The sequence below is a fragment of the Gorilla gorilla genome, chromosome 1 (genome assembly GCF_029281585.2).
Source record: "Gorilla gorilla gorilla isolate KB3781 chromosome 1, NHGRI_mGorGor1-v2.1_pri, whole genome shotgun sequence".
Taxonomy (NCBI): domain Eukaryota; kingdom Metazoa; phylum Chordata; class Mammalia; order Primates; family Hominidae; genus Gorilla; species Gorilla gorilla.
This window is the reverse complement of record NC_073224.2, coordinates 221,702,306-221,730,024: the sequence shown is the minus strand read 5'-3', so window position 1 is coordinate 221,730,024 and position 27,719 is coordinate 221,702,306. Positions and strand designations below refer to the sequence as shown.

Below are 27,719 nucleotides of genomic sequence, written 5' to 3'. Positions count from 1 at the left end.
GTGACAGGGTGCGTTTAATTAGAGGACCATATGCACTGACCCAAACGCTGTTTTGGCCCAGAATTTTCCAGCTTGAGCAGCCCAAACCCTGTGTGCGATGATAATAATAAGGACCTTTAGATTGTGCTGGGGATTAAATGAGATAATACATGCTTCTGGCAGGGAGCAGGGCACCAGCCAGTGACCTGTGGTCAGGTCCCAGCTCCTCCTTCCCCTTCCTGCTCCTGACATGGATGCCCACTCTGCCTAGCCATGTCCTGGAAAGGTGCCCATCCTATCTTGGCTAGGCAGAATGTCAGCTCTGTCTTTTTTGAATTTGTCCTCCAAGGATTTGCAGGAGATGAGAACAGAGGAGGCCTTCTGAAGATAGTGACTCTTCTCCCAGCTCCCAGAAGCACATCTGGCTTGGCAGCATCTTTGGGCCACCCAAAGCCAGGGTCCCTCGGCCCAGGCAGCATTTGGGTCAGTGTGAGGGCCTTCAGTAAGCACATGTTCCCATCTTGACACCACTGCCATCACTAGATAAGACACTGAGAGGGACGGCAGGCTGTGTTCATTTTGTGTCTGATGAGCTCTGCTATAAAATGAGGAAAGCAGTTCAGAGAAGTTAAGCAACTTGCCCAGAGTTGTCCAGCTAGGAATTTCCAGAGCTGGACTCAGATTCAAATCTCTGAGTGTCTGCCCTATGCCAGGCACCCCCATTTGTTAGCCTTTAAATGGGATCTGAAACCTTTATTTATCGGGACAAGTCCTGAGTGTCCAGCAGACCAAGCTCTCCTTCCTTTCCTTCCACCACGAAGTGGAAAGTCTTGCCACCACTTCCAAAAGGTGTCTTTTTTTTTTTTTTCTTGTTTTTTTTAGACAAGGTCTCACTCTGTTGCACAGGCTGGAGTGCAGTGGCGTGATCTCGGCTCACTACAACCTCCACTTCCCGGGTTCAAGTGATGCTTCCACCTCAGCCTCCCCAGTAGCTGGGATTACAGGTGCATGCCACCACATCTGGCTAATTTTTTTGTATTTTTAGTAGAGACACGGTTTTGCCATGTTGGTCAGACTGGTTTTGAACTCCTAACCTCAGGTGATCCGCTCACCTCAGCCTCCCAAAGTGCTAGGATTACAGGCATTAGCCACTGCACCCGGACCCCAGAAAGTGTCTTTTGAGGGTAACTTGTTTCTTCTTTTCCTGAACCTGTGGCATATGTCACAACTCTTAGCAGCTGTCCCAGCACTGGTTCTTTTCCCTCCTGGCAGTGACCAGAGCTGTCACTAAGTGACTCATTGTGAGAGCAGAGACTGTCTCTGTCACCACTGTTGAATGAATGAATGCATGCATGGATGAATGAATGAATGAAACATGAAACTCTTTCCTGAGTTCTGTCCTTTCACTGCTCTAGCATGCTGCCCTCTGAGCACTTCCCACCCCTCGAGGGGGGTCATCCGTATAGGGGTGGGAACAGAGCCAAGGTGCCTAATGGGGTCCGAAGCCTCTCCACCTGGTGAAATTGCCTGTAGATTCCATGTCTGTGTCTGTCCACTTGACCCATGCTCCAAGCCCCTCTGCCCTCATCTCTCGTTCCCCTGATGAATCACACGAGGCCTGGTGACACAGCATCATCACTCTCCTTATCCAGCAGACGCGACATCACCCTCCTTCACCCGCTGCAAACTGGCTGCCCAGGCATTACAGGAAGCCAACCCTGCCCCCTCCTGGGCCTGGCTGCCCTCGCCTCTGTAATATCCTTTTTCTAATAGAGTGACCTGAACCCTATGTGCTGTTCTAAAAGCAGCCTCAGAAGCCCCTGAGACAGGCAGCCAGGTAATTCCCCTGGCGGAGGCACGATCTTACCTTGCCCTGCATGTCTGAACCTGCTGGCTGGCTGAAGAATGTCCGTTTTATAGAATATAATAAAATAAAACAAGTTCATTCCACGAATTTTGAGGCACCATCTAGCTCTGAGATTTGGGGGCTCTTCCTTTCCATTAAGTTGTAAACTGCATGAGAACTGGACCATGTCTGTGAATGGGTGAATTTTATTTTATGTAAATTAAACCTCAAGGTAGCTGGTAACAATGAATGCAAGTAGATAGGATATATGGCAGCTGAAATAATATTCCAGGAACAATGATAACCTTGTGCATCTGGTACCCATGAGGAGGAGGTCAGAGGTGAGCCTGGAAAGCTGGCACAAGCCCAGGTCATGGATAGCCTTGAGCAGCATTTGACATCATGAGATACGTAACAGCCATTGCTGTGTAACAGCCAGCCCCAAACTCAGTGGCTTAAATATAACCATTTATTCTCCTACCACAGATTTATGGTGGGTGGAGGTCAGCTTGCGTGAGTTGGGCTCAGCTGGGCCATTTAAGCTGCTGGTCCAGCTGGGCTTGGCTCCAGATGGTGGGTTGAACTGTGTAGTTCATTCTGAGGTCCCAGCTGAGGGAGCAGCAGCTCCCTCGGGTGGCGGGTGGTGCGGGGGGAAGCTCTTCTTGTGAAGGGGCCAGAAATGCAGAAGGGAGGGTCCCACTGGGCAAGCCTATTCCAAGCCATTGCTCAACCGAACATCCCATTGGCTAAAGCAAGTAACATGACAAAACCCCACATTGATGGGATGAAGAAGCAGGTTCTGCCCACAGAGAAGGGGAGAAGGGAGTGGGTATTTGCCGAACATCAGTTCAAGCATTCACAAGGTAACACAGGATAATGTCAAGAGAATAGGTTCTGGAGTCTGGGTTCACATTTTGATATTCATCAGCCATGTGACTTCAGGAAAGTAACTTCCCCTCTCTGTGCCTCAATTTCCCCACCGAAAAAGCAGATATCAAACACAGTCCATTCAATGACATAATCTCCATCAAGCCTTCTAGCCTTGGGCTTCTCACAGAGTGAGCACTTATGTCCACCATGATTTCAAAGATGATGAGAGATATTCCAATTTCCTCTTTGTCATCCTTTCTGGTTCCCCGCATCCTCCTTTCTTTCTGCTGGGCCAAACCACCCTCCCTTCTCCCCCTCCCCAGGGCCTCCACTCTCTTCAAATATTTGGAAACATCCCTGAGGTCCCCAATCTCGGTCATGGTTAAGCCAAGCTACACAGATTTAGTTCCTTTAATCTTTCCTCGTGAATTAATCCTTCTGAACCTTTAATCATTTTCCTCGAATGAGATTCAAATGAGACGCTTGTCTGGACTCCCACCACACACGGGCTGCAGCCTGGTGACAGCCTGTCATGCTGACAGGTTTCTTGCCCTTTGGGGAGGGTGCACCAAGCTGCCCCAGAGATAAGAAGATTGTGGGTATCAGGAACTCATACCAACAAAACAACCCAAGCTTTTGTGGGTGTCCTGCCTTTTTACCTGTGTGTTTCCTGAAGTAGGAATGGGTGGTTGATAACGTGCACCCTCCCTCCCCCAGCCCCTCTTGTGACCCACTGGCCACCAGTTATCCCTTATATGGAATGTGTGCCCTGTCTTTGTACTTGGCATGTCAAATCCTCACGATCTCCCTGAGAGGTGAGATGAGACAATAGTAAGACCGTGAGTTCAAATCCCAGTGCAGACACTTCTGAGCTGTGTGACCTTGGGCATGTGTAACTTAACTGTTTTCTCACCTGGAAAATGGGTTCATAAGAGTACCTGTATCATAGAGTTGTTGGAAGAATACAAGGGACAGCTTCAGGTAGTATTTGGCACAATAGTATTTGGTCTTTATGAATGTTGATTGTTGTAAGTCATAATTACTCATGCATGGCAGATGGAGAGAGTCATTCAGAGAAGTGAGGTGAGCTGCCCAAGTTGTAGAGATGGGATTAGAACCCCTCTCTTAATGTAGGTCCAACACTCTGGCTCAGCCTGGCAGAAAGGGTGCAAGGGATCCCTGCATAGTGGGACAATCAGTGGGATCCACAGACCTATCTAGGGACTAATGGAATGTCAGATACACGAACAGCTTGTCCTTCTCTTAGTCTCTGGGTTGTGGGTTTGGAAGCTGGCTGCTTGTTTCTATTACCTTCTAGGAAATATCCTTCTGACTGATCTTCAAGTGGTTTCCAAGTATTAAAGTCAATGGTTGAGGAGAAACACTGGAACAAAACATATTCCCTCCCAGAGTTCCGCCAGGCAGCAGGATCCACATGAATTTGTAATTCCTAATGGCATCACTCAGGCATTGCTCGGGCATTTAAGCTGCAGATTGTGCAGCCTATAGACAGCTGGAGTATTGTTACACGGACACTGGGCAGATCTGAGTTGAATTTCTTCTTCCTAATTGTGAGGGCCTGGTGTTAAAGATAGATTTTGGAGTGAGACTTCCTGGCTCAGAATCCCAGCTCTGCCTCTTACTCTCTGACCTTAGGCAAGCAACTTTACCTCTCCGTGCCTCAGTTTCCCCATCTTGGAAAAACAGGGATGATAATAATAGCACCTATGTCATAGGGTTGCTGTAAGGATGAATAAATCAAAATGTTGAAAGTGCCTCTGAGAGTACCCAGCACAGGAGAGCTGGTCATGTGTTTGTTGCAACTGTTGTTGCCATTTCACTGTATCTCTGCAGCTGGGCAAGTCATTGCCCCTCTCTGAGCCTCAGTTTCTATAAAATAGGTGCACTGGTCATTGTCTCCCAGGGGCTGGGTGAGAATCTGGTGAAATAAAGTGGTGGAAAGTGCCTAGCCAAATGCCAAAGCATTATGCATTTTGAGGGATTATTAGGGGGATGGCAACATAAGTGTGAGTGGCAGTGAGGTGAGTGATGAGCTGGGCTATTTAAATGAGAACTTTGAAGCTCCCCAGAAGCCTGTATTCCCTGTCCCCAAACACTTACTGTGTTGGAATATCTCGTAGTTTTCCACTTTCCACCTGGGAGACTGATTTGCTCAAAATTGGCTTGGGGAGGGCAAAGCTCTTTAGGGGGTTGAGCACAAAGGGACAGGGAAATTGTAAATCTTGCCCCCAACAGTGAGTTGCTAGATGATTGGGAAATGGATTGTTGAATCTCAATCTCTCTGTCTCCTACTCTTCCTCCCTCCTCTAAAGCAATTGAAGAAGAAGATGGATACCATCTGTCTCAAAGCCGGGCACCTGGAAATCACTCCTCATACCTCCTTCTTCACCCTCCGTGGCTAGTCAGTCACCAAGGCCTAGAAAGATCCCTCCAGAATAGCACTTGGAGTGACCCAATCTGTCTCCCTGGCTGGAGAGCCCAGTGTCTCTCCCCTGAATGTCTACAATGACATCTAACTGCATCTCTTACCTCCTTTCTTGTCCTTTTAGAATCCACTCTCCAAGTAGCAGCTTGCAGAGTACTTAAAAAACACTCATCTGATCGTCCCCCAATTCTTTGTTGGCTTCCCTTTTTTAAGAAAAATCCCTGTTCAAAATCCTATAAAGAAGGACCTGTTGTTACCTTATTTTGCAGAGGGGGTTCAGTCCAACTTCAGTGGCTTTGCATATGCCTTTCCTGCCCCTGGAATTCTCTTCCCTCCTCTCATGATCTCCCTGCCCACACCTAACTTCCCTGGGGTAACTTCTGCTCATTCTTCAGGTTCCCATTGCCTTGCTCACTGATGGAGGCCTTCCTGGCTGTGTCTGGGATCTATGCTCTCATAGCATCCTCTGTCTTTCTTCAACACACTTATTTTTGTAACCATCATCCCTCCTGTGACCATTGTTTTAACCTCTCCTAGGGGAGTGGTACCATAAAGGCAAGCTCGGGCTGCTATAACAAAATACTGTAAACTGCGTGGCTTCAACTATATATGTATTTTTTTTCTCACAGTTCTGGGGACTAGGAAGTCCAAGATCAGATGGCAGAAGATTTGGTTCTTGGGGAGGGCTCTCTTCTTGGCTTGCAGATGGCTGCCTACCCACTGTGTCTGAATATGGCAGAGAGAGAGAGACAGAGAGAGAGAGAGAACGAGTGAGCACACTCTGGTCTCTCTCTCTTCCTCTTGTCACAAAGACACTAATCCCATCATAAGGGCCTGTATTAGTCCGTTTTCACACTGCTGATAAAGACATACTCAAGACTGGGTAATTTATAAAGTAAAAGAGGTATAATAGATTTGTAGTTCTACGTGGCTGGGGAGGCCTCATAATCATGGTGGAAGGTGAAAGGTACTTCTTACATGGCGGCAGCAGCAGAGAATCAGAGAGCCAAGCAAAAGGGGTTTCCCCTTATAAAACCGTCAAATTTCACGAGACTTAATCACTACCATGAGAACAGTATGGGGGAAACCACTCCTGTGATCCAATTATCTCCCACTGGGACCCTCCCACAACACATAGGAATTATGGGAGCTACAATTCAAGATGAGATTTAGGTGGGGACACAGCTAAACCATATCAGGCACCACCCTCAAGACCCATCTAAACCTAATTACCTCCCAGAAATCCTACCTCCAAATACTGTCACATTAGGGATTAGGGCTAGGGCTTCAACATATGAATTTTTTCTGGGGGGGCGGGGGAGACATAAACATTGAGTACATAACAGGCAGTTATGTTCCTCTCTGCACCACTGATTCTGAGCACAGTTCTTGGTAGTAAGCGGACACTCAGAATGTTTGTTAAATGAATGAACAAATGGATAAATGAATGAATGAATGAACAAACAGTGAATACATGAAAAAAATTATAGTCCTGCTTGAACATTGAATCTGGAGGTCCCCCCTAGATTTTGGAGGAACCCTGTGAATCCACGTATGCCTCAAGAGGTCTTTGTGACAACAGGGGAGGCTCGATAAGACACTATTCAGCAAAGACTCTATCTTTTCTTAGCAGTGACCTAACTGGTAGCAAAGTTGTGGCTTGCTAGGATATTTTGACTTTTTCTGAAACAAAAATAAATTTTCGAAAAAGAAGAAGAGGAAAAAGTCACGTGGAACTGCTCCGATCTCCCAGCCGTGAAATATCCCCCTGGGATTAGATCCCCCGCTGTGAAGTATTGCCCCATGATTAGATCTCAAGCCGTGAAATATAACCATGAATTCAGATCTCCTCCTTGGAAATAGAGTTTGCTGATTAGATCGCCCCCATAAAATATGGCCTTTGGGTTAGTGCATGCCAGTAAAATATGGCCTTTGATTAGATCACCGCAGGGAAGGCTGAGGTGCTAGCTGAGACTAGGAACTCTCACCACATCCTCACAAAGTAAAATATAAATATATGGAGAGGAAGAGAAAGCAGAGGGGGTAAATTAATAACGGTGACATTTTGGAACTTGGACTTTCTTGAAGGTTGTCAGCATGAGGGAAGGGATGGGGACAGACCTGGGCGTGTAGACTCCTTCACTGGGTAACCTGTTGCTGGTGACAGCTGGTGTATGAGGCTCCCTGTGTACCCAGAACTGCGCAGAGCACTTCATGTGTGTTAGCTCCTCTAGCTCCCAAGAGGAAGGTGACATTATTATGGTCCCCATATACACATGGAAATTGAGGCACAGAGAAGCAAAGTCAGTTGATCAAGGACCCATAGCCAGAAGTGTCAGAGCTGGATTTGAACTTGGTTCCTCTGCCCCTTGAGCCTTTACCCTTAGCCACTGCCCTTTGGTTGGCCCAGCCGATGCCACTCCTGACTTGCGGTGCTAAGGCAGTGTGGCTCCCACAAACCCTCTGCTGCTGCAGGGGTGAGGAGTGAGGATCCTTGCGAGAGTCAGAGATGAGCTGGCACTGCCCCTGGGCTCACCCTGGGTGAGGAACAGAACAGATAATCCCAGAGTCAGAGCTCAGGGAAAGGACAGGGAGGCCCTTCCCCACACTTAACAGGAAGCTCAGGCCCAGAGATGGGCAGTGGCAGCAGGCCCAAGGCCTCATAGCGGGGTGCCAGCAGATCCAGGCCTAGAAGCCAATGTCGCCCGACTTTGGGGCAAACATCCCCTTCTTGCTATGTAGTTCTCTCTCTCGCTCACTGAAAGGAGCAGAAAACTAAATTTGGATCATGAGTTTATTCAGAGAGATGGCTTAGTGTCATCACCTCCCAGCTCACTTAGTAATCATGTGAGCTGGACATTGTGCTGGGCACCATGGTGCAGCCGTCTCCAACCTTTTTGGCACCAGGAACCAGTTTCGTGGAGGATGAATTTTTCCACAGACCAGGGCAGGGGCGAAGGTTTCAGGATAATTAAAGTACATTGCATTTCTTGTGCACTTTATTTCTATTATTATTACATTGTAATATATAATGTAATAATTATACAACTCGCCATGATGGAGAATCAGTGGGAGCCCTGAGCTTGATTTCCTGTAACTAGATGGCCCCACTAGGGGTGCTGGGAGACAGTGACAGATCATCAGGCATTCGATTCTCATAAGGAGCTCACAACCTAGATCCCTCACTGATGCAGTTCACAGTAGGGTCCGTGCTCCTATGAGAATCGAATGCCGCTGCTGATCTGACAGGAGGTGGAGCTCAGGTGGCCATGTGAACAATGGGGAGTGGCTGTAAACATAGATGAAGCTTGCCTGCCATTCGCTTCCTGATGTGTGGCCCGTTTCCTAACAGGCCATGGGCTGGTACCGGATTTGAACTTGGTTCCTCTGCCCTGGAGCCTTTACCCTTAGCCACTGCCCTTTGGTTGGCCCAACCAATGCCACTCCAGGCTTGTGGTATTAGGGAAGTGTATGGCTGCTGCAGGGGTGAGAAGTGGGGGCTGGTACCAGTCCATGGCCTGGGGGATGGGGACTCCTCCCTTGGTGGGCCACCCTCAGCCCCCTTCCTGGACAGAGACCCTGCTCACAGCTGATCCATGTCTGGGAATTGCCCTTGGAGGTCACCGCCAGACCCAAGGTGATGCTCTCCAGAGGTGGCCCCCATCCGTGCTGCTGGATGAGGACACAAAGCCCTGCCTCTTCCCTCAATTCAGGGAAAGCTAGTCTCAGCTTCAGAGCTCCCAGTGGATCCACAGCCAGCTCCCTCTTTGCCTGGTTCCCACTTTTCTGCAGAAGCTGTCTTGAGAGTACCGCAATCTCCTGCACACAGCTGTCTATCTCATGGTCTGTTTCCTAAGCATACTTGTCCCTCTGCCCCTCCAATTCCATCTGTGAAATGGGAATGGAACACCTAGCCAGAGGTAGTCTGGAGGCAAGCATGCCAGTGTGCATGTGATGTGTGTGCAAGATTCCTGGCACACACTAAGTGTTCATAAATATTTGCCAAAATCCCCACCAGGTCATCTGGAGCTGAGAAAGTCACAGAGAAGGGATTCTTCACCTCTATTCATCTGCAACGTGGGGCCGATAAGCCTGTCTTGTGGGTCATTGTAAACTCTGCTGGGCAGTGCTGGGGACAGAGGGGGTGAGTGGTTCCTCCTCAGACTTCATCTCTGGTCCCTCTTTCTTTCCCTGCAGGGTGCTCAGTGAAAGCCCCGGGCAGGAGGCTGGCCACTTCCTTATCTCACAGGAGCCAGCCACTGGCCAGCCGTTATCGGGGATTTGTGAGCTTGTAAAACATGGCCAGCTATCACGCCATCTCCCCAGGGCACAGTGCTTTCTCGGCTGGGCCTAATCACCGGGTGATCTTGGCCTGTGATTGAGGGGAGAGCTGGGTTACCCTGGGAAGGCAGTAGCCAAGTCCTCTGGAAAAGGCTGGGGTGGGTGGAGGAGCTGGGGGGCATCAGGGCCAGGCCTGCTGGGGCTGACACATCACTGGAATGGACCATGGCAGATTCCATGCCCCACTCTTCCTTCTTCTCTTCCCTGCAGGGAGATGGTAGAGTGTGGGGGGACCCTGCGAGGCTCCAGGGACCCAGAAGGAGATAATTCCAGAAAAAACATTCAGAACTGCATCAATGTCAGTGGCCCCCTCACCCATTCCTCGTTAAGCACTCACTCAGTGCCAGGCCCTCTGCTAGGCTATCCAAAGTGCTGGACTTTGCTGTGTGACCTCAGGCCAGTCACTTGCCCTCTCTGAGCCTCAAGTGTCCAATAGGAATAATAGTGCCCATCTCACCAGGTTACTATGGGGATCCCTTGAGGCAGTGGATATGAAAGAATTGCCTTACAAACTGTGAAGTCCTGTGCCCATAAGGATGAGATCAAAGGATAAGCCTGCATGTGGATTACAAACCTAGAGGAATGGCTTTAGAGGGATGAGGGACATCTCAGGGGGACCAGAGAAGGACTCCCGGAGCAGGAGATTATGTGAGGCTTTGCTGAAGACTCTGGGGGAAGGAGGGGTTGAAATAGAGAGGGCATTCCAGGCAAAGGGAATGGGATCCATACGGTCTGCTGGGCAGGGGATACACGGGGTGTGTATCCCCTGGCGCGGGAGCACACGGCTTGAGCTGTGTGGATCTGTGGCAGGCTTGCGGGTTGGGGAAGCCGGGCCCATCTGGCTCTGTTTTTCTGCTGTCATTTTGGATGCTTTTGTGCTGAATTCCCCTTTTGTCACTGTTTCCCTGCGATTTTCTTTTGAACCTGGCATCTGTTTGGGGCTTCATCCGGTCCCTGCCCCCTGCGTTCTGAGGCTCAGATCTGTTTGCAACCTGGTCATCTGCTCTTACGGCAGTAGGTGGTTCCGGCTGCCTCAGCAGGTCTTAGAGCCAGGGTCTGGGATGGGTGGGGCGAGGGCAGATCTTTGTGGAAGGCGCTGGCCCTGCCTGACACAAACATGTGACATCTGCCCTCCTGAGAGTCCAGTAAGAAGCTTTCTTCCTCCCTCCAGCCCTCCTGGGCGGGGGAGGGCTGCCACGCTCTGTCATGCACACCTGTCTCCCCCACCAGGCTTCAGATGGCAGAAGAGCCCAGCCTTCCCCAGCACTGGCTTTGGAGCCACGCAAGCCTGGGTGGACTCTTGGCTCTGCATTTACCACGTAAGCATCCTGAGCTAAACCTCCAGAAGCCTCTGTTTCCTGCCTCTGTGAAATGGGGATCATGCTCCCACTTTGTAGTACCATAAGGATGCAACAAGATCAGTCTTGTCTAACACCTTCTTGCCTGTGGTCAGCAGACTGGGGCATGAACACGGCTCTGGGCCGGGTCTCTGGAGTCTGTATCTTGGTTCAAGGCATATTAGTGAATCTCTCTCTGTGCCTCAGTTTTCTCATCTGCAAGATGGGAATAAGACCTGCTTCATAGAATTAATGGAAGTACTCGAGTTTGTATATCTGCAGCGTACTTTGAAGGTGCCTGAGGCACAGTTAGCGCCATGTGGGTGCTCACATTGTCATCCCTACTGGTGTTGTCCTGTGACTTCACTGGGACCCGTAGAGGGTAAGGCCATTGCCAGGCTTGCAGCTGGGCATACTGGGGACCACAAGGTTCAGCATCTGCACCGGGATCCTATGGCTGAGCTAAGATTTGAGTCTGTGTGCTGAGGGCTGGAGAGCAGTGCAGAGGGGTGATCAGAAGGCCTGGGTTGGCATCGTTCCCCTGCAATGAATTATCTTGGTGGACAATAGCCAGTTGCTTCCATACTCTGAGTTTAATTTTGGTTTCCTTCTGCCAGAAAATTGGGATAATCTCCCTCCTGAAGTCTCTGTGAGAATTAAACAAGAAAATAAACGTGAATATCCTTTGAAAGACATAAAATGCAGTGGGCTGATTCAATTCGTTTATTCGACACATATTAATTGAATATCTACTAAGTGGGAAGTGCAGCCCTGGCGCTGAGGATCTGGGGTGAATAAGGCAACACTGGAATCCTGGTCCTCACAGGCCTTCACTCCAAATGGGCAGCAGGTAGCACCCCCCAAGCAGAGAGACAAGCACACCAAGTTCATGGGGCTGAGACAAGGGGAAAGAGAAGTGGCCCACAGGGAAGGGGGTGAGGGCTGTGTCCAGGGGCTTTTGAGGAAGGGCATTTGACACCGACAGCTGAGTGAAGAAAGAACAAGCCCAGACTTGTGGGGCCAGGGGCAGTAGGCAGAGGGAAGAGCAGCATAGAGGCCCCTGTGGAGAAAAGAGGCAGTGGGAGAGCTGGTGTGGTTGGAGCTGTGGTCAGGGGCCAGTGCTTACAGGGCCCTGTGGGCCAAATTCAGAATCTGGAATCTAGTCCAAGGGAGATGAGAACCATGGGAATCTGTATTAGCCAGGGTTCTCTAGAGGGACAGAATTAATGGAATATATATATATATATATATATATATATATATATATATATATGAATTTATTAAGCATTAACTCACATGATCACAAGGTCCCACAATTGGCCGTCTGCAGGCTGAGGAGCCAGGAGTGCCAGTCTGAGCTCCAAAACTGAGGAACTTGGAGTCCTATGCTCGAGGGCAGGAAGCATCCAGCACGGGAGAAAGATGTAGGCTGGGAGGCTAGGCCAGTCTAACCTTTTCACATTTTTCTGCCTGCTTTATATTTGCTGGCAGCTGATTAGATGGTGCCCATCCAGATTAAGGGTGGGTCTGCCTTCCCCAGCCCAGTGACTGAAATGTTAATCTCCTTTGGCAACACCCTCACAGACTCACCCAGGATTAATACTTTGCATCCTACAATCCAATCAAGTTGACACTCAGCATTGACCATCACAGAGGCTTTCGATGGGGCAGGGATGGACGGGGTGGGTGTTTGTCTATTATATGCTTATGTAACATACAAATATGGTTTAGCCTACAATGGAACAAGCTGAAGGGGAGTTTCCCCCTGAGTGTGTGTCTGTGTGTGTGCTGGATGCTGCCACACTTGAGGACATTCAGGAATCAGAAAAGGGTTGGACTAGTCAGCCTCAGTGTGCCCTGTGACCTGGAGATTCTGTGGTTTTATGAAGAAATGATCATGTGGGCTGTTTCCTAAGTCCCCAGAGAGTGGAAGAGTGAATGAGTGAATTTAGGATAATAGGAATTTAGGATGTGACTGGATGTGAGAGACGCTGGAGCAAACAGGTCAGCAGGGGAAGCCACTGGAATTCCCACTTCCACAAAACAGCAGTTCTCTGCTTTTGGTAAAGGGAAGAGAAAGGAGACCCTCCTACTGAGTTAAAAAGGGAGGAGAGCGAACATGTTTCATGCAGGTACCATGTGCAGGCTCTGTGCTGACCATTTTACAAACAATCCCCCTTTGACCCTTCTTATCTTAGCTTCCTAGGGTGCTATGACAAATGATCATAGACTGGGTGGCTTAGAACAACAGAAATGTATTCCTTTGAAGTTTGGGGACTGGAAATCTGAGATCAAGGTATCGGCAGGGCCATACTCTCTCTGAAGGCTCCAGAGGAGGATCCTTTCTGCCTCTTCCAGCTTCTGGTGGTTGCCAGAAATCTTGGTGTTCTTTGGTTTGTGGATGCCTTGCTCCAAGCTCTGCCTCTGTGGTCACACAGCCAACATCTTCCTGTGTGTCTCTGTCCCTTCTCTTCTTATTAAGACCCCAGTCATATTGGCTTTAGGGCTCACCCTCATCCAGTATGACTGCCTCTTAACTAATTACGTCTGCAAAGACCTATTTCCAAATAAATTCACATTCTGATGTTCCAGGAGGACAGGGATGTTGTGGGGTTCACTAGTCAACCCAGGAGACCCACTCTTTTGACGGAGTGATAATGTCACCTTCTGTTCTCAGACTGCTAATAAAGACACACCCAAGACTGGGTAATTTATAAAGAAAGGAGGTTTAATGAGCTCATAGTTTCACATGGCCGAGGAGGCCTCACAATCATGGTGGAAGATGAATGAGGACCAAAGTCATGTCTTACATGGCAGCAGGCAAAAGACCTTGTGCAGGGGAATTCCCATTTATAAAACCATCAGCTCTCTTGAGACTTATTCACTGCCACAAGAACCGTATGGGTGCAACAGCCCCCATGATTCAATTATCTCCACCAGGCCATGCCCTTGACACATGGGGATTATTACAATTCAAGGTGAGATTTGGGTAGGGACACAGCCAAACCGTATCACGCCCCCACTTCACAGAGCATCCAGAAAGTTAAGAAACTTACTTAAGGCCACAGAGCCAGAAAGTAGCAAAGCTGGATTTGCACCCAAGAGCGTCTTTGATGAGAGTCTTCACTCACTCTACACAGCCAAGCTGTCTCCAGGGGATGCAATGTTATGCCAGCCTCGGAACAGCACAGGGAACTTGGGGTGCTCTGGGTGCCATGGATGGATTATAATGGCTGGAGCAGGCATGGAGACAGGTCAGTTGAAATGAAGTTGGAATGAGGATCAGAACAGGCTTGGAGGGGCAGAGGAACCCCTTCTTCCTCTTCCTTCTTCTCCACTTTCTGGAACCTTCTGAACCTAGCACAGAGACCACCATCCTCTAACACCTTCCCAGATTCCCCAGCTCTGTGTGAATGTGTTCCCTTGCTCTGAGCTGCCCAGCCCTGTTGTCTGTGTCTCTCTGGAATGAATTCCATTCTCTTTGCACCTGGCGTTCTCTTTGGACCTCCTCAAGGCCAGGGCTTGCTCTTTTCTCCTGCATTCCCTGCACCTAACACAGGCAGCGGCACACAACAGCTACACTGTGGATTCACTGATTCCACAGGAGTTTTTAAACACAATTATGTGTTCAAAGCAGAAAACACAGACCAGAACGAAACGAAAGACAGTCTGGTGGGGACCAAGACTCATAAACAGATGCTGGTCACTAGGGCAGTGCATGGCAATAGTAGAGCCCAGAGAGAAGCCTGGTCCAGACTGTGGTATGGGAGGGAGGCAGAGAAGGCTTCCCGGAAGAGGCAGCAGCCAGCGCAAGTGGCAGGTGCAGAGCCCTTGGGCAAAAGCGAGAGCTCAGCCTTCCGGAACTGCAAGCAGCTTGGTGATGCTGGGGGGTTGTGTGCAGAGAGACTTGGGAAGGGAAAATGTTGATGGAGAGGTCCACATGAAGAGGCTGGGGCTTCATCCTGGGGTATCCCTTCTCTTGAGATTGACAGTAGGGTTGAGGAGGATTTGAAGAGTTTAATCAGGGGGCTGAATGTGGTCGGATCTCTGTCAGATATCCAGAGGCTGGAGGCAGGGAGGCCGGGGAGGATGCCACCTTATAATCCCCGAGAAAGATGCCAGCAGGCTGAATGGATTTGGGGTTACAGGGAAGGGAGGAGTAATTTGGGTTATTACTAAATGCTCGTTGAGCTGGATTCTGTATTGACCTGCAGGAGTCCATCTGACCTCATGGCAGGGAGGAGAGGCCATGCCTTGGATACTTCCTGAGTCCCTGCAGGGCGCGTCTGCAGAATCGAAGTGTGCAGTGTGCAGCCAAGAGCTCAACAACCAACATTCTTAGATGTCAGCAAGAGAGCCCAGGGTCTGTCCTCACTGCCAAAGCTTAGCAGGGGGCTCCACAGGGTCCTGAAGGTACCCCCTGAAAAATTATCCATGTCAAGGCTGACCTTTATTGAGCACTGTCTAGTTGACAGAGTCTGTTAGAAGTGCTCTGTTTTATCTCATCGGAGCCACATAATGGCCCCATGAGGTGGTGCTCTTATTATATCTGTTTGATAGATGAAGAAACTGAGGCTCCAAGCAGGGAAGTGACTTGCCCAAGGTCACAACCCTAGGCAGTGGCGGAGCTGGGACTTGAACACATATCTTGAGCCTCTCAAGCCCAGGCCTCTGCTGCCACCTCTGGGAGATGCTGTTTTCCCAGGAAGCTGATATCTCCAGGAAGACATCCTTCTATGCCAGCCACAGAGACAAGTGGGGGAGCCGCCCCACGCCCCTGTCCAGATGAGTGAAGGAAGACGGACGAGCTGGCTTCCTCTCTTTTCCCGGCTTCCCGGTACCAAGTATATATTTTTTCTAATCGGCCCGGCTGCTGATGGTTATCTGGCTTCGCTAGAGAGCGAAAGAGACTTTGTGTCAAATGCTGAAAAATGACTTTTCAGGCAGCCTCTCTGTCTCCTGAAAGGAGGTAACGTGCTCAGAGCATACAAATCACTCAGCACTCGGGTGTCTCGATGCGAGGAAGGAGTGTGTTTGGATTGCTAAAGCCACTCCTGTCCCTTCACAAGGTCATGGGTGGGCAACCCAGTCTTGTCAGTGCCTGGAGAGCAGAGAAGCCTGGTGCTGAGAGGTGCTGTGGCCCCCAGATGGCAAGCCTGTGGGGTGTCTGGACCCAGGAGGGGTCCCTTGGATGCACAAGGTACGAGAGTCCAAGAGGGAGGCTGACCTCAGATTCTAGGTCTCCATCAGCCCACAGTAAGCTGTGTGACCTTGGATAAGTTACTTAACTTTTCTGGTCCTTGGAAATCTCGCTCCATAATTATCATCCCACAGATGCTGTTTTCAGCTAAGCCATTCACCCTGCTGGATGTTCTAATAACTGCGTTTGTCTGGTGCTGACAAATCCTCAGTGATTCCCAGGCAGCAGAAACTTGCCTGGTACCTACAGAGAAGTCACTGGGTGTGAAGGACAAAGGCAGACCTTGGAACACTCCAGAGAGGGCCTTGAATCCAGGCTCTGGAGGCAGCCTGTGGGTTCAAACCTTGGCTCTGCCACTCAACAGCTGGGTGACCTTGGGTATGTGACTTTATCTATCTGGGCCTAAGTTTCCTCATCTATCAACTGGGGAAATAACCAAGACTACCTCATATTGGGGCTATGGTGAAAGCCAAGGGCTTAGAACGATGCCTGGAACAAGAGTAAGTCTTCAGCCAGTGTCAACTCCTGTCACTGTGACTGTGTCTTAGCTGTGCTGACGTGGCCACTGGCTTCTATAAGAATCCAGTGGATTCTTGGAAAGGTGTCGTAACCTCTCCAAGGCTTGGTTTCTTCATCTGTATAGAGGGGATGGGGATTTAAAAATTCAATGTGCTTAAAAAGCTTGGCACACAGCAGTTTCTCAATCACTTGTAGACATTTCTCTGGCTCTTTGCAGAAAGATATTTTAAATAAAATTTCAGTTTTCAAGTGTATCTGATATTTTGCAATCCTTTGAAAATTTATAAAGATGATGTACACAGTATAATCTGTCTCGAAGTGAACACGGGGTTGACTGGACAATGCCATTTTCTGAGTGGTCATACCAGAGTAAGAGCCCACTGGAGATCAGAACTTGGGGGAGAGTGCCCAGAGCCAGCTCCAGGGAGTAGGACCTGCCCCAGTCGTAAGTGGCAGCTCTGGGTCCTGCCTGCCTCTCTTCCTGAGATGCCATTTATAGCTGCCGGGACCCACATGGGCCCGTAGGGTGGCCCCTGCCCATGCAGAGAGGGGAGCAGCTGTCATTGTAAGAACTGAGTGAGCCCAGGAGCCAGGCTCCCAGGGTGCCAAGGGATCGTCGTCATTCATCTCCCCCGTTTTTATTTTCTTCACTATAAAGCACAGAAAAACCACATAGCCAGACCTTAAAAAATACAGACGGTCTCCAGATGAGTCTGTGATGTTAGGCAAGGCCTGCCAGGCGCTTTCTTCATGCTGTAATAAAACTGGCTGGGGAAAAATTCTAAAATTACGGAGGAGGCCGGCAGTATAAAATGTATGGGATCGAGAGAGAGAGAGAGCAGAGTATTGCAGCAGTTCCACACTGGGCCCCAGGTGGAACTGGGCTGGGTCATGCGATGGCAGAGTGACGCCACTTCTGTCACCGCCCCCCGGCCCTACTTTACTGCTGGGGTGTTTTGAGGATCTAATAAGATGATGGGAGTAATAGGCTTTGTTATTTACAAATAATTCGAATAAAAGGACGATAGGAAGGCCTCTCCCCTGCCCCCTCTGCCCAGATGCCCCCCAAAGCAAGACTTCTAGATGGTGGCAGGTTCCATGGGCCAGATGAGGGTGGCCCCCTGGGACTCTCTGTCTTTCTCCCCTGCCCATCTCACTGGTCCCCCTTCCCCAGCGGGCCTTGGACTGGGGTGCTTTGGTGCCCGTAAATGGGGTGAATGAATTAGGCCCATGTCCTTCTAAAGCAAACTTTTAAAAAATACTCAGTTTTGCAAGGCCCCCCCAGTACATTAAACAGATAGAAGGGAGGGTGGCTCTGGTGAATAAAGAGTGGGTTGGGGCCCCTGCACCCATCAGTGACGTGCCCTGAGTTCAAATACTGTCCCTGCCACTCACCACCCAGCGGATGTGTTTCAGTGTTTCGACCTCTCCAAGCCTCTATTGCATCATCTGTAAAATGAGGATAGTGCTAGAACTCACCTCTCATGGTGGAGATTCAGTAAGACAAAAGATGCGCCTGGCTCAGAGTAAACTCCTCAGATGTCCCCACTACAACAAGGGCTACTGTGATTTGACTGCTGTTGGATACACGGACATCCAGGCGCCCCTCGGATCCTGGGCACAGGCTCTTGAAGTGCCCTCACAGAGGCCCTGTCAATCCAGGCATGCGACTCCACAGTTCTCAGCTTCCCAGCCCTGGTGACTCCACTGCCTCCTCTTTGGCCATCTGCATGTGCGTGATGGGAAACTGTGTCTGTGCCTCTCCTCGGTGGCTGCGGTAATAGAGCCCAGAGGGAGCGGGTGGCAGCCCCCCTCCCCCTTTCCTGGTCTCCCTCCCTCCCTATCTCTCACCTCGGCTGCAAAGCTCTGACTTTATTTAATCGCTTCCATTGTCTGCTCCACGCCTGGTAATCTCAGCTGGGAACACATGTTAACAAATGGGCAAAGTTTTATCGGGAGCTCAGAGCCCCTCCCCGCTTCGTCAGATAAGGTGCTCTTGCTTGGGGGCTCACACTAGGGAAGCTGCTCCCGGCGCCCCCCATCCGCGTGAGAATCCATCCCTAGGCAATTGCATTGTGTGAGCGGGGTAACAGGAGGGATGGGTAGGAGCAGGTCCAAGGGGGCTCTGGGGATCCAGACAAAGACCCCAAGCCCCTGCTCCTTCCCCACTCATGGGTTCTGCTGCTTCTCCTGCTGGCTGGAAGACCCTTGAGATTCTGCCCATTGTGGGACAGTGGGAAGGCTTGCTTTAGTTCTTGGTTCACATCCGGGCTCTTGCGTCTTCCCAAATGCATGATGGTCACTTCCATTCTCTGCATCTTGGTCACCTCGGTTATAAAATAAGAAACAAGCCTATCTGTCTCCCGACAAAGAGAGGTTAAGTGAGGTTATGTGAGTGAAATTATCTAGGGAAATGCCTGGGGCTTAGTAGGTAGACAGCGCCCCCCTTTGCTTCCTACCTGAATTAGTTTCCTAGGACTGCTGTATAACAGTGGCTTAAACCAGCAGAAGTTATTGTTTCACACTTCTGGAGGCTAGAAGTCCAAGATCGAGGTGTGGGTGGGCCACACTCCCTCTGATTCCTGCAGGGAATAATCCATCCTGGTGTCTTCCTAGCTGCTGGTGGCTGCTGCAATTCTTGGTGTTCGGTGTTCCTGGGCTTGTGCCTGCATCCCTCCGGTCTCTGCCTCTGCCATCACGTGGCCTGCTCCCTCTGTGTCTGCTTCTGTGTCCAAATTCCGCTCTTCTTATAAGAACATTATATTCAATTCGGGCCCTTCTTCATCTTAACTTGATTATGTCTGCAAAGACCCTATTTCCAAATGAGGCCACAGTTACAGGTGTAGGGCTTAGGATTTCAATATATCTTTTAGAGGGATATAGCTCACCCTACAATGCTACCTTTTGGCTAAGCCTTCCTAACTTGAGTGGCCGGGATCCGCGTTGCCGTTGGATCAGCCTCTGTCGCTGAGCTGACCCTGCTTTGAGTTTCACGTGATTTATGTCGTTGACTTTACCCCAGCCCCATGAGGAGGGATAATGAGGAGGGGTCCACCTTTGCTCTTCTGCTGCGCTATCCTGTTCTGTGCTAGGTATGGGTGTAAACAGACAATAGTGTTTACATGAGACAGGGGCCACACTAGGGAGATAAGCATTTATGGAAGCAAAGATAGTGTCCCTTTCTCACTAAGTGGAAGTGAAAATAGGAAGGCTCTCGAGAGACCCACTGAGCTGGTCCTGGAAGGGTAAAGAAGGCATTCTGGGAAGAGGAAGGAGCTTGAGCTGGGGACTGGAGGAAGAAGCGCCCCTGAGCTGTCTCAGCATGGGTGAGCAGCCCTGGGAGACTGAGTCAGGGACTGAGCGCATGCTCAGGGAAGGATGGAGCTCCCTGGAAGTCAGGCTTTAAGGGCAGCTGAGCTGACACTCAGAATGGCCAGGCTAAGAAGTGCAGACTTGATTGTGCCAGCACTGGGGAGCCAGTGAAGATTGTGGAACTGAGACATGGTAGGAGCAGAACCGTGGCTTCAAGGGCTAATCCAGCAGCAAACACATTTCAACGTTTTTGCTGAAGGAAAGCCTCACCACGGAGGGACACAACGAGCACTGGAATTTCAAGGAGCTGTGGAAGTCTATCATCCAGAAATTCCCCAGAGGAACCTCCAGCCTGGCTGGGTGGACAGCACCCATGTCGACTCAGCCTCCTGGTCCTGATTCCTCCTTCACGCTGGTGAGGGACACCAGGCATGGCCCCAGGATATCTGGGAGCTGGGACCCAGCTGCTCTCCCTTCTCAGGGAAATAGCAGGGAACAGGTATCTCTGGACTTTGCCTCCTCTGCCCTCTCATTGGGGTGTGTGTCGGGGGGTCTGTCTGTTACTGGCATCCCTCTCCCATCCTATGCCCAAGATTTTGAGCTTTATAGCCAAGTCTGAGCTGTGCTGATAGAACATCCACAAAGTCAACAGTGGGAAGGTTCCACAGGCCCAAGCATCCCTTCCTGTGCCCTACAAGTGGAATCATTTATTTCTGTCCTCTAATCTTGATTAAACCCATCTGAAAATAAGTTAGATATCAAATCTATGATTTCAGTCCTCCCTCCGTTCCTGACCCTCTTCTCCCTCTAGTTGCCCCAAAAGTGGCCAATTTTGTTCAGGAGAGCACCAAGCACTTGGAAAATTCCATTCCCAGCCTTCCCAGCTCATTTCTGCTTCCACGCACCCTGCTGCCTCCTGACAGTCTCACTTTTAACTCTATTTACATTCTGGAAAGTACATAAGATTTTTATCATGTACTTTCCTAATGTCAATTTTCCCCTGATGAGAATAAGGCTGTAAACACCCATATTTTCATAAGCCTGTTATAGTCCTCCATGTATTCAAAGTCGATGAGCAATGCAATCTCACATTCTCAGGGCTGGCTGGGACTGGCACAGGAGGACGGCTCAAGGCAAACTCTGGGAGCCAAACTCCTAGGTGTCTTCTTTGTCTTTCCTTGGGTTACCACCTTCATTACTTTTGGGGGCCCTTCTTTTATGCCTAAATCTGGGTGTTCCTTCTTTTTCACACTGCTATAAAGAAATTCTCAAGACTAGGTAACTTATACAGGGAAGAAGTTTAATTGACTCACAGTTCCTCATGGCTGAGGAGGCCTCAGAAAACTTACAATCATGGCAGAAGGCCAAGGAGAAGCAAGCACCTTCTTCACAGGGTGGCAGGAGAAAGAGAGAGAGAGACAGCCAAGGGGGAAGAGCTATTTGTGAAACCATCAGATCTCAAGAGAACTCACTCACTATCATGAGAACAGTATGGGGGAAACCGGCCCCATAATCCCATCACCTCCCACCAGGTCCTTCCCTTGCACTCACTATCATGAGAACAGTATGGGGGAAACCGGCCCCATAATCCCATCACCTCCAACCAGGTCCTTCCTTTGATATGTGGGGATTACAGGTTGAGATGAGACTTGGGTGGGGACACAAAGCCAAACCATATCAATCAGTATATCTATTTTTGGTTGGAACCATCAAAACCTGCTAGACTACTCTTAAGCTGTGGGAATGGACAAACACCAAAAATGGCACCCAGAGAAGGCACAGACTATGCATCCCCTAAACCTTGTTATCCCAGGGAAAGATGCCATGGACCTGGTCCATTAGACCCACCCCAGTCTTGGCTCTGGGTGAGGGACACCATTCGTGACACTCTACACACTTCTAAGGAAGTTGGGAGTGGCCAGGCTGCATCACGCTAGCTGGGTAACACTGGGATTTGCAAGCCCGTGAGCCTCTGGGTGATTGAGTGGGCTTTCTCTAGAGGACATCACAACTCAGTTACTGAGATGTTTTCTTATCAATCTAGTTTTACTGAAACCTCATGGTCCTTCCTGCTGAGCCCACTTGTTGCAAGGCTAGGTGGGGAAAGGCTCCAGGGATGCTGCAACAAGCAGGCCTTTGCCTCCTCAAGTCTAGGGACATGACTGGCTCCACCTCTGGCCCTTGATAACTAATTGTTTTTGTTTTGTTTTGTTTTGTGTTGTTTGAGACCGAGTCTCCCTCTGTCGCCAAGGCTGGAGTGCAGTGGCGCGATCTTGGCTCACTGTAGCCACTGCCATCCAGGTTCAAGCGATTCTTGTGCCTCAGCCTCCTCAGTAGCTGAGACTACAGGTGCATGCCGCCACACCTGGCCAGGTTTTGTATTTTTAGTAGAGACGGGGTTTCACCATGTTGGCCAGGTTGGCCTTGAACTCTTGACCTCAAGTGATCTGCCCGCCTCAGCTTCCCAAAGTGCTGGGATTACAGGCGTGAGCCACCGTGACAAGCCCCTTGATAACTAATTGTTAATGAATGAATGAATGACTGTTTGTATATCCTTGAATCTGAAGGAACTTCATTCACCAGAATGAGAGCAGCAGAGTCTGCTATGAAGGGGAACAGGTGGGGTGGGGGCGAGGGTGGTCAGAATCCTGCCTCCAGTATTAGTTCTTTCTAAGCCTGGGGTCAGCACATTTTCCTGTAAAGAGCTAGATGGTAAACATTTTGGGCTTTGTAGTCCACAGAGCAAAATCGAAGCTGTTATGTGGGTATTTGTATATCATTTAAAATGTAACTATTTATAAATATGCAAATCATTCTTAGCTGGTGGGTCCTACAGAAACAGGCTGGCCAAGATTTGATCTGGGGCCATCGCTTGCCGAGAGCTGTTCTAAGCCTTGTTTCCTTTATCTGTAAGATGTGACCAACCTCTGTTTCTGAGGGTGGTTGTGGGTATTCCATACACCAGAAAGAATGTGCCTGGCAGCGCTTAGCACATGGTAACACCATAATCCTAAAAGCCCTATGGGATGGATGGCTTACTCCCAGGCACTCCTCTGAGAATATGAACTCATAAGTTCCTCTGACCCCATAAAATAGGTACTGTTCGGTCTCCATTTTACAGATGAGGAAACTGAGCCTTAGAACGATGCAGTCATTTGCCCAAAGTTGCATGTTGGTTAAATGGCAGAGCTGGGATTTGAACACAGGGACTCAGACTTCAGAGCCTGTGCTCGCAACTTCAGTGATCAGCAGCTGCAGTAGTCATTGTTGCTGCTGTTAATTATCCTTCTCAGGGATCCAACGGAATCTAAAGCGAGCCAGGACAGGAACACTGCCAGAAAATGGATGATACAAAAATCTTCCTTCTTTGAGTGTGGCATGCGCTGCTTGGTTTTATTTGGCCACCAGTTCACCTCTTGGGTTACCATGGCTTGAATCTGTTGGTTTGACATCTCTGAATGTGTGCTCGGAGGTGGAGGGGAGATGAAGGGGAGAGGGCCTAGAGAAGGCTAGGTTGAGTAGGAGGGCCATCCAGTTTACAAACACACAAGGCAGTGTGTGTCTGATCTCCCTTGGAGCATGAGAGCTGGCTTCTCTCAGTCCTGGAAAGAGAGATTTAGGTTGGGCAGGAGCAGGAACTAGAGAAACATCCTGAGAATGGATCACATTCAATTCATGACCTGGTTTTAGCCCAGAGGCAGGGGGATGACTGAGTTGACATTTCAGGGCTACATCCTGTCTTCCTGTTGGGCTTGGGAGTTTATGACTTGCAGAGAAAAACTACTCCATAGGTACAAATACCTTCCTTACAGTTCAGGTGTTCAAAACTCCCTTTTTGTTTTTTGTTTAAAATAAACTGATGTTGGACACACAGCCTCTGAGAGGATTTCCAAAAACTCCTGGAAAAGTTTTAGATCGTTATCATGTAGGACAGAGAGGGATTACATTTACATGTCAAAAGATGCAAAGGCCACAGAGTCCTTCTAAAAAGTTGATGGGGAGAGAGAGGAATGGGGGAGAGAAGAAAGATAAGAAGGGGAGAGAGAGGGAGAGAGAGAGAGAGAGAGAGAGAAAGAGAGAGGGAGAGGAGAGAGGAGGAGAGAGAGAATTCTGCAATATTAACCATGGCTTTCTCTGTGTAGTGGTTTATAGGAGAAGATTTTTGTTTTTTTATGATTACCTGGGTTATTTTTTATTTTCTACAATAAACATATATGATTCTTGAAATCACCAGAGAGAGATGTCATTAAAGATTAAAATATTGATAAGAGTGGGTCTCTGCCTCTTCTTCCAGAGCCAGGTAGGAGTAGGAAGCTACCTTTCCAGCAAGAAAAATCATCCTGTTTATACAGGACACGTTTGTCATCCGGTGTTTCCTTGACTCCCTCTTATCTTGCTGACAAGGAGAAGGGTGGAAAAGGGACTGTGATCGAGTGAGGCCCACGGAGCGTGACTCAAACAACCCATTGTGAAGGAGGGTAATCGCAGAATCAGCTTTGGAAATCAAATAAAATGCCATGTCTTGTAGCCAAGAGACACTGCCCAAGCGTTTGATTTTAAGCTCAGCTGAAACCCTGGAGTCTGTCTTGAACTGGGAGGAGGACTGACTCAAGGTGGGACTAAGGTGATCTATATGAAGAATTCTAATAAAAATGTAGATTGGAATCAGACTTAGGAGAAATCGTGAATGATAACTGTCAGGGATTCGTGAGAAAGATTCAAAATTCTACCTACGGGGTTCTTTTAAATGCTTGCCCTGTATGATGATCTCTTTTAATGCTATGTTACAGAATGGTCGGGTTGATGTGTCATTTTCAAGAAGCAGTAGAAAGCATTTAACACTACGCCTACCTCATCATAGGCCTTATAAAATGTCAACAATTCCTGGATACTGTTTCTTCTGCTGGACACACTACAGTGAACAAAATAGACAAAACCCATCCCCTCATGGGGCTGACATTCTAGTCAAGGGGTAGATAAATTTTAAATATGGTGTCAGGCAAAGATGTAGTGCTGTAACAAATAAAGCAATTTTCAGGATAGAGAGAGAGGTTAGCTGGGAATTTTAGAGCATTTGAGACTGGGTAGTCAAGGCTTCTGTGGGTTATGACATTGAACAGAGACCAGAGCAAAGTGAACGAGCAAGCCATGTGCACAGCTGGCTCAAATGTGTTCTGGGGTTGGGTGCCGTGGCTCATGCCTGCAATCCCAGCACTTTGGGAGGCTAAGGTGTGAGTATTGCTTGAGCCCAGTAGTTCATGACTAGCCTGGGCAACATAATGACACCCTCATCTCTACAAGCAATAAAAAATTAATTGGTTGTGGTGGTGCATGCCTGTAATCCCAGCTACTGGGGAGGCTGAGGTGGGAGGATTGCTTGAGCCCACGAGTTCAAGGCTGCGGCGAGCCATGATCGCACCACTGCATTCTGGCCTAGGTAATAGAGTGAGACCCCGTCTCAAAAAAAAAAAGAAAAAAAAAGAGTGTTCTAGGAAGATGGAACAGTAAGTGCAAAGACCTTGGTGTGGGAATGAGCTTGGGATGTTTAGGAATGAGCAAAGAGTCCAATGTAGCTGGAGCAGAGTGGGCCTGAGAAAGTGGTAGAATTGAGGCTGGAGTAAGAGCTGGGTGCCTCACCGCACAGGCTTCTGGGCCATGGAGAGGACTTTGGCTCTGACTGTTCAGTATGATGGGAGCTACCTGAGGGCTTGGCACAAAGGAGCAGCATGATCTGCATGATGCTTCAGAGGACTGCTGCTATCTCAGATAAACATGTTGTATTGGTCTGCTATTGCTGTGTAACAAGTTACTACACACTTAGCAGTTTAAACACCACCTGTCTATTTTCTCACAGTTCTGTAGCTTAGAAGTCTGAGTAGGCTACACTCAGGTCTCTACTCTGGGGCTCACAAGGGCAAAATCAAGGCATTAGCTGACTGGGCTCTTATCTGGAGGCTTAGGAGCAAGAATCCACTTCCAAACCCATTTAGGTTGTTGCAGAATTCAATTCCTTGTGGGTGTAGGACTGAGGTCCCTGCTTCCTTGCTGATTGTCACTCTCTTCTCCTGTAGACTGCCTGCATTTTTCTTCAAAGACAATGAGGGCATGTTGAATCCATCTTGGACTTTGAATCTCTTTGGCCTCCTCTCCCATCCCTAGAGGGAGAAAACTTCCCACTTTTAAGGGCTCATGTGATGAGAGGAGGCCCACTGGGATAATCTCCCTATCTTAAGGTCAAGGGTGTCATGTAACATTACATGATCATGGAGTGATAACCCATCATATTCATAGGTTCTGGTGATTAGGATGCAGAACCTTAGCGAAGGGGATCGTCTTTAGAATTCTGCCCACCTCATGTGAGGCACGGTTTAGCTCTCCTTGCAGGAAAGGCATCTGGGTATGTGGAAGACTCTCTAATATGGACCATGAAATCCAGGGTTACAAAGTCGGGACTACAATACCAGTCTTTATTGCACTCCCTCAAAGAGCATTTATTAAGCACTTATGCATTTCTAAAAGTGTTTTGCATGATGAAGGATTTAAAACAACAGCAGACAATTGCATATCACTGGGGAGCTGAAACTAATGATGCAGAAAGCAAGTACTGGATTTTGTAAAATGCAAGGGAGCTCAGTGCTAAAGGATGCAAAGGCAGGAAGAATCTGGCAGGGGCTGGGATTCCCTGTTGACACCTCTCCCACCAGACCAGTCCATGTTCTGGTCTGGTGCCTGGCTCAGAAACTAGCAGGTGTTTCATAAATATTTGTCCAGCCAGTGCATGAATCAATGTGCTTCAGTTTTCATATCAGTAAATAGGAGTATTGGCCTCCCCACATGTTTGTGGGAAGATCAGATACAGAAGGGCTATACACTTGGAAGAAAAAATACAGGTTCAAAAGTCAGTGTCATTATTTTTGTGAGTGGCCCCTGGGAGAGAGATAGGAATTAACAACCACATCAAATGCAAATCATTGGCCAACAGGGGAGTTTTCCTAAGGGAAGATTTATCGGAAAAAGTTTGGGTTGGTGGAAGGAATAGCACAGATGCCTGAGGGCCCCTGGGAGGAAGGGAAGGGGCCCAGAGGCCTGGTGGGCATGCTGAAAGCAACCTTCACCTTCTTCATAACCCACCTGATCTCCTTGCCCAGAGCAGAATTCAGTTCCCCTGGGAAGGAATGTGCTGGGAAGCAATTTTTCCTTCCCCTGGGAAGGAAGGAAAATGCTGTCCAAAGGTTTCGGGTTTTGGGCAGTTCTCCTTCAGTTTAGGAATAATATATATATATATATTTTGAGACGGAGTCTCACTGTCTCCCAGGCTGGAGTGCAGTGGCGCAATCTCAGCTCACTGCAAGTTCCGCCTCCCGGATTCACGCCATTCTCCTGCCTCAGCCTCCCAAGCAGCTGGGACTACAGGAGCCTACCATCAAGCCCGGCTAATTTTTTTTTTTTTTTTTGTATTTTTAGTAGAGACCGGGTTTCTCCATGTTAGCCAGGATGGTCTTGATCTCCTGACCTCGTGATCCGCCCGCCTCGGCCTCCCAAAGTGCTGGGATTACAGGCGTGAGCCACCGCGCCCGGCCCAGTCTAGGAATAATATCTTAATACCAATAACAGACTTTTCTCATAATAGCCCCAAACTGAACGTCCTTCAATAGTAGGTGGAAGGAATAAGTGGATTGCAATATTTCACACAATGAGATACTAACCAGGACACATTTTTTTGAAAGCACAAACTCCTGATAAATGCAACACATAGAGGAATGTCAGAAACATCATGCTGAGAACATGTAGCCAGATGCAAAGGGGCACATACTGCAGGATTCCAGGTATGTGGGCTCAAGAAAAAGCAAAGCTAATCTATATGGAGAA

The 27,719-nt window shown here is 48.9% G+C and overlaps 1 protein-coding gene across 5 annotated transcripts in view; it reads left to right on the top strand.

Annotated features, from left to right (window-relative positions):
* IGSF21 (immunoglobin superfamily member 21) overlaps positions 1-27,719 on the top strand; it is a 271,595-nt gene that overhangs the window by 73,446 nt on the left and 170,430 nt on the right. Inside the window, exon 1 of one of the 5 annotated variants that reach the window (XM_063702252.1) lies at positions 27,631-27,676. The exons of the other annotated variants lie outside the window; for them this stretch is intronic. Coding sequence (XP_063558322.1) covers positions 27,646-27,676 — 31 coding nt within the window. The 5' untranslated portion in view covers positions 27,631-27,645. Of the gene's footprint in view, positions 1-27,630; positions 27,677-27,719 lie in introns of those variants that run through there. 5 annotated transcript variants of the gene reach the window in all.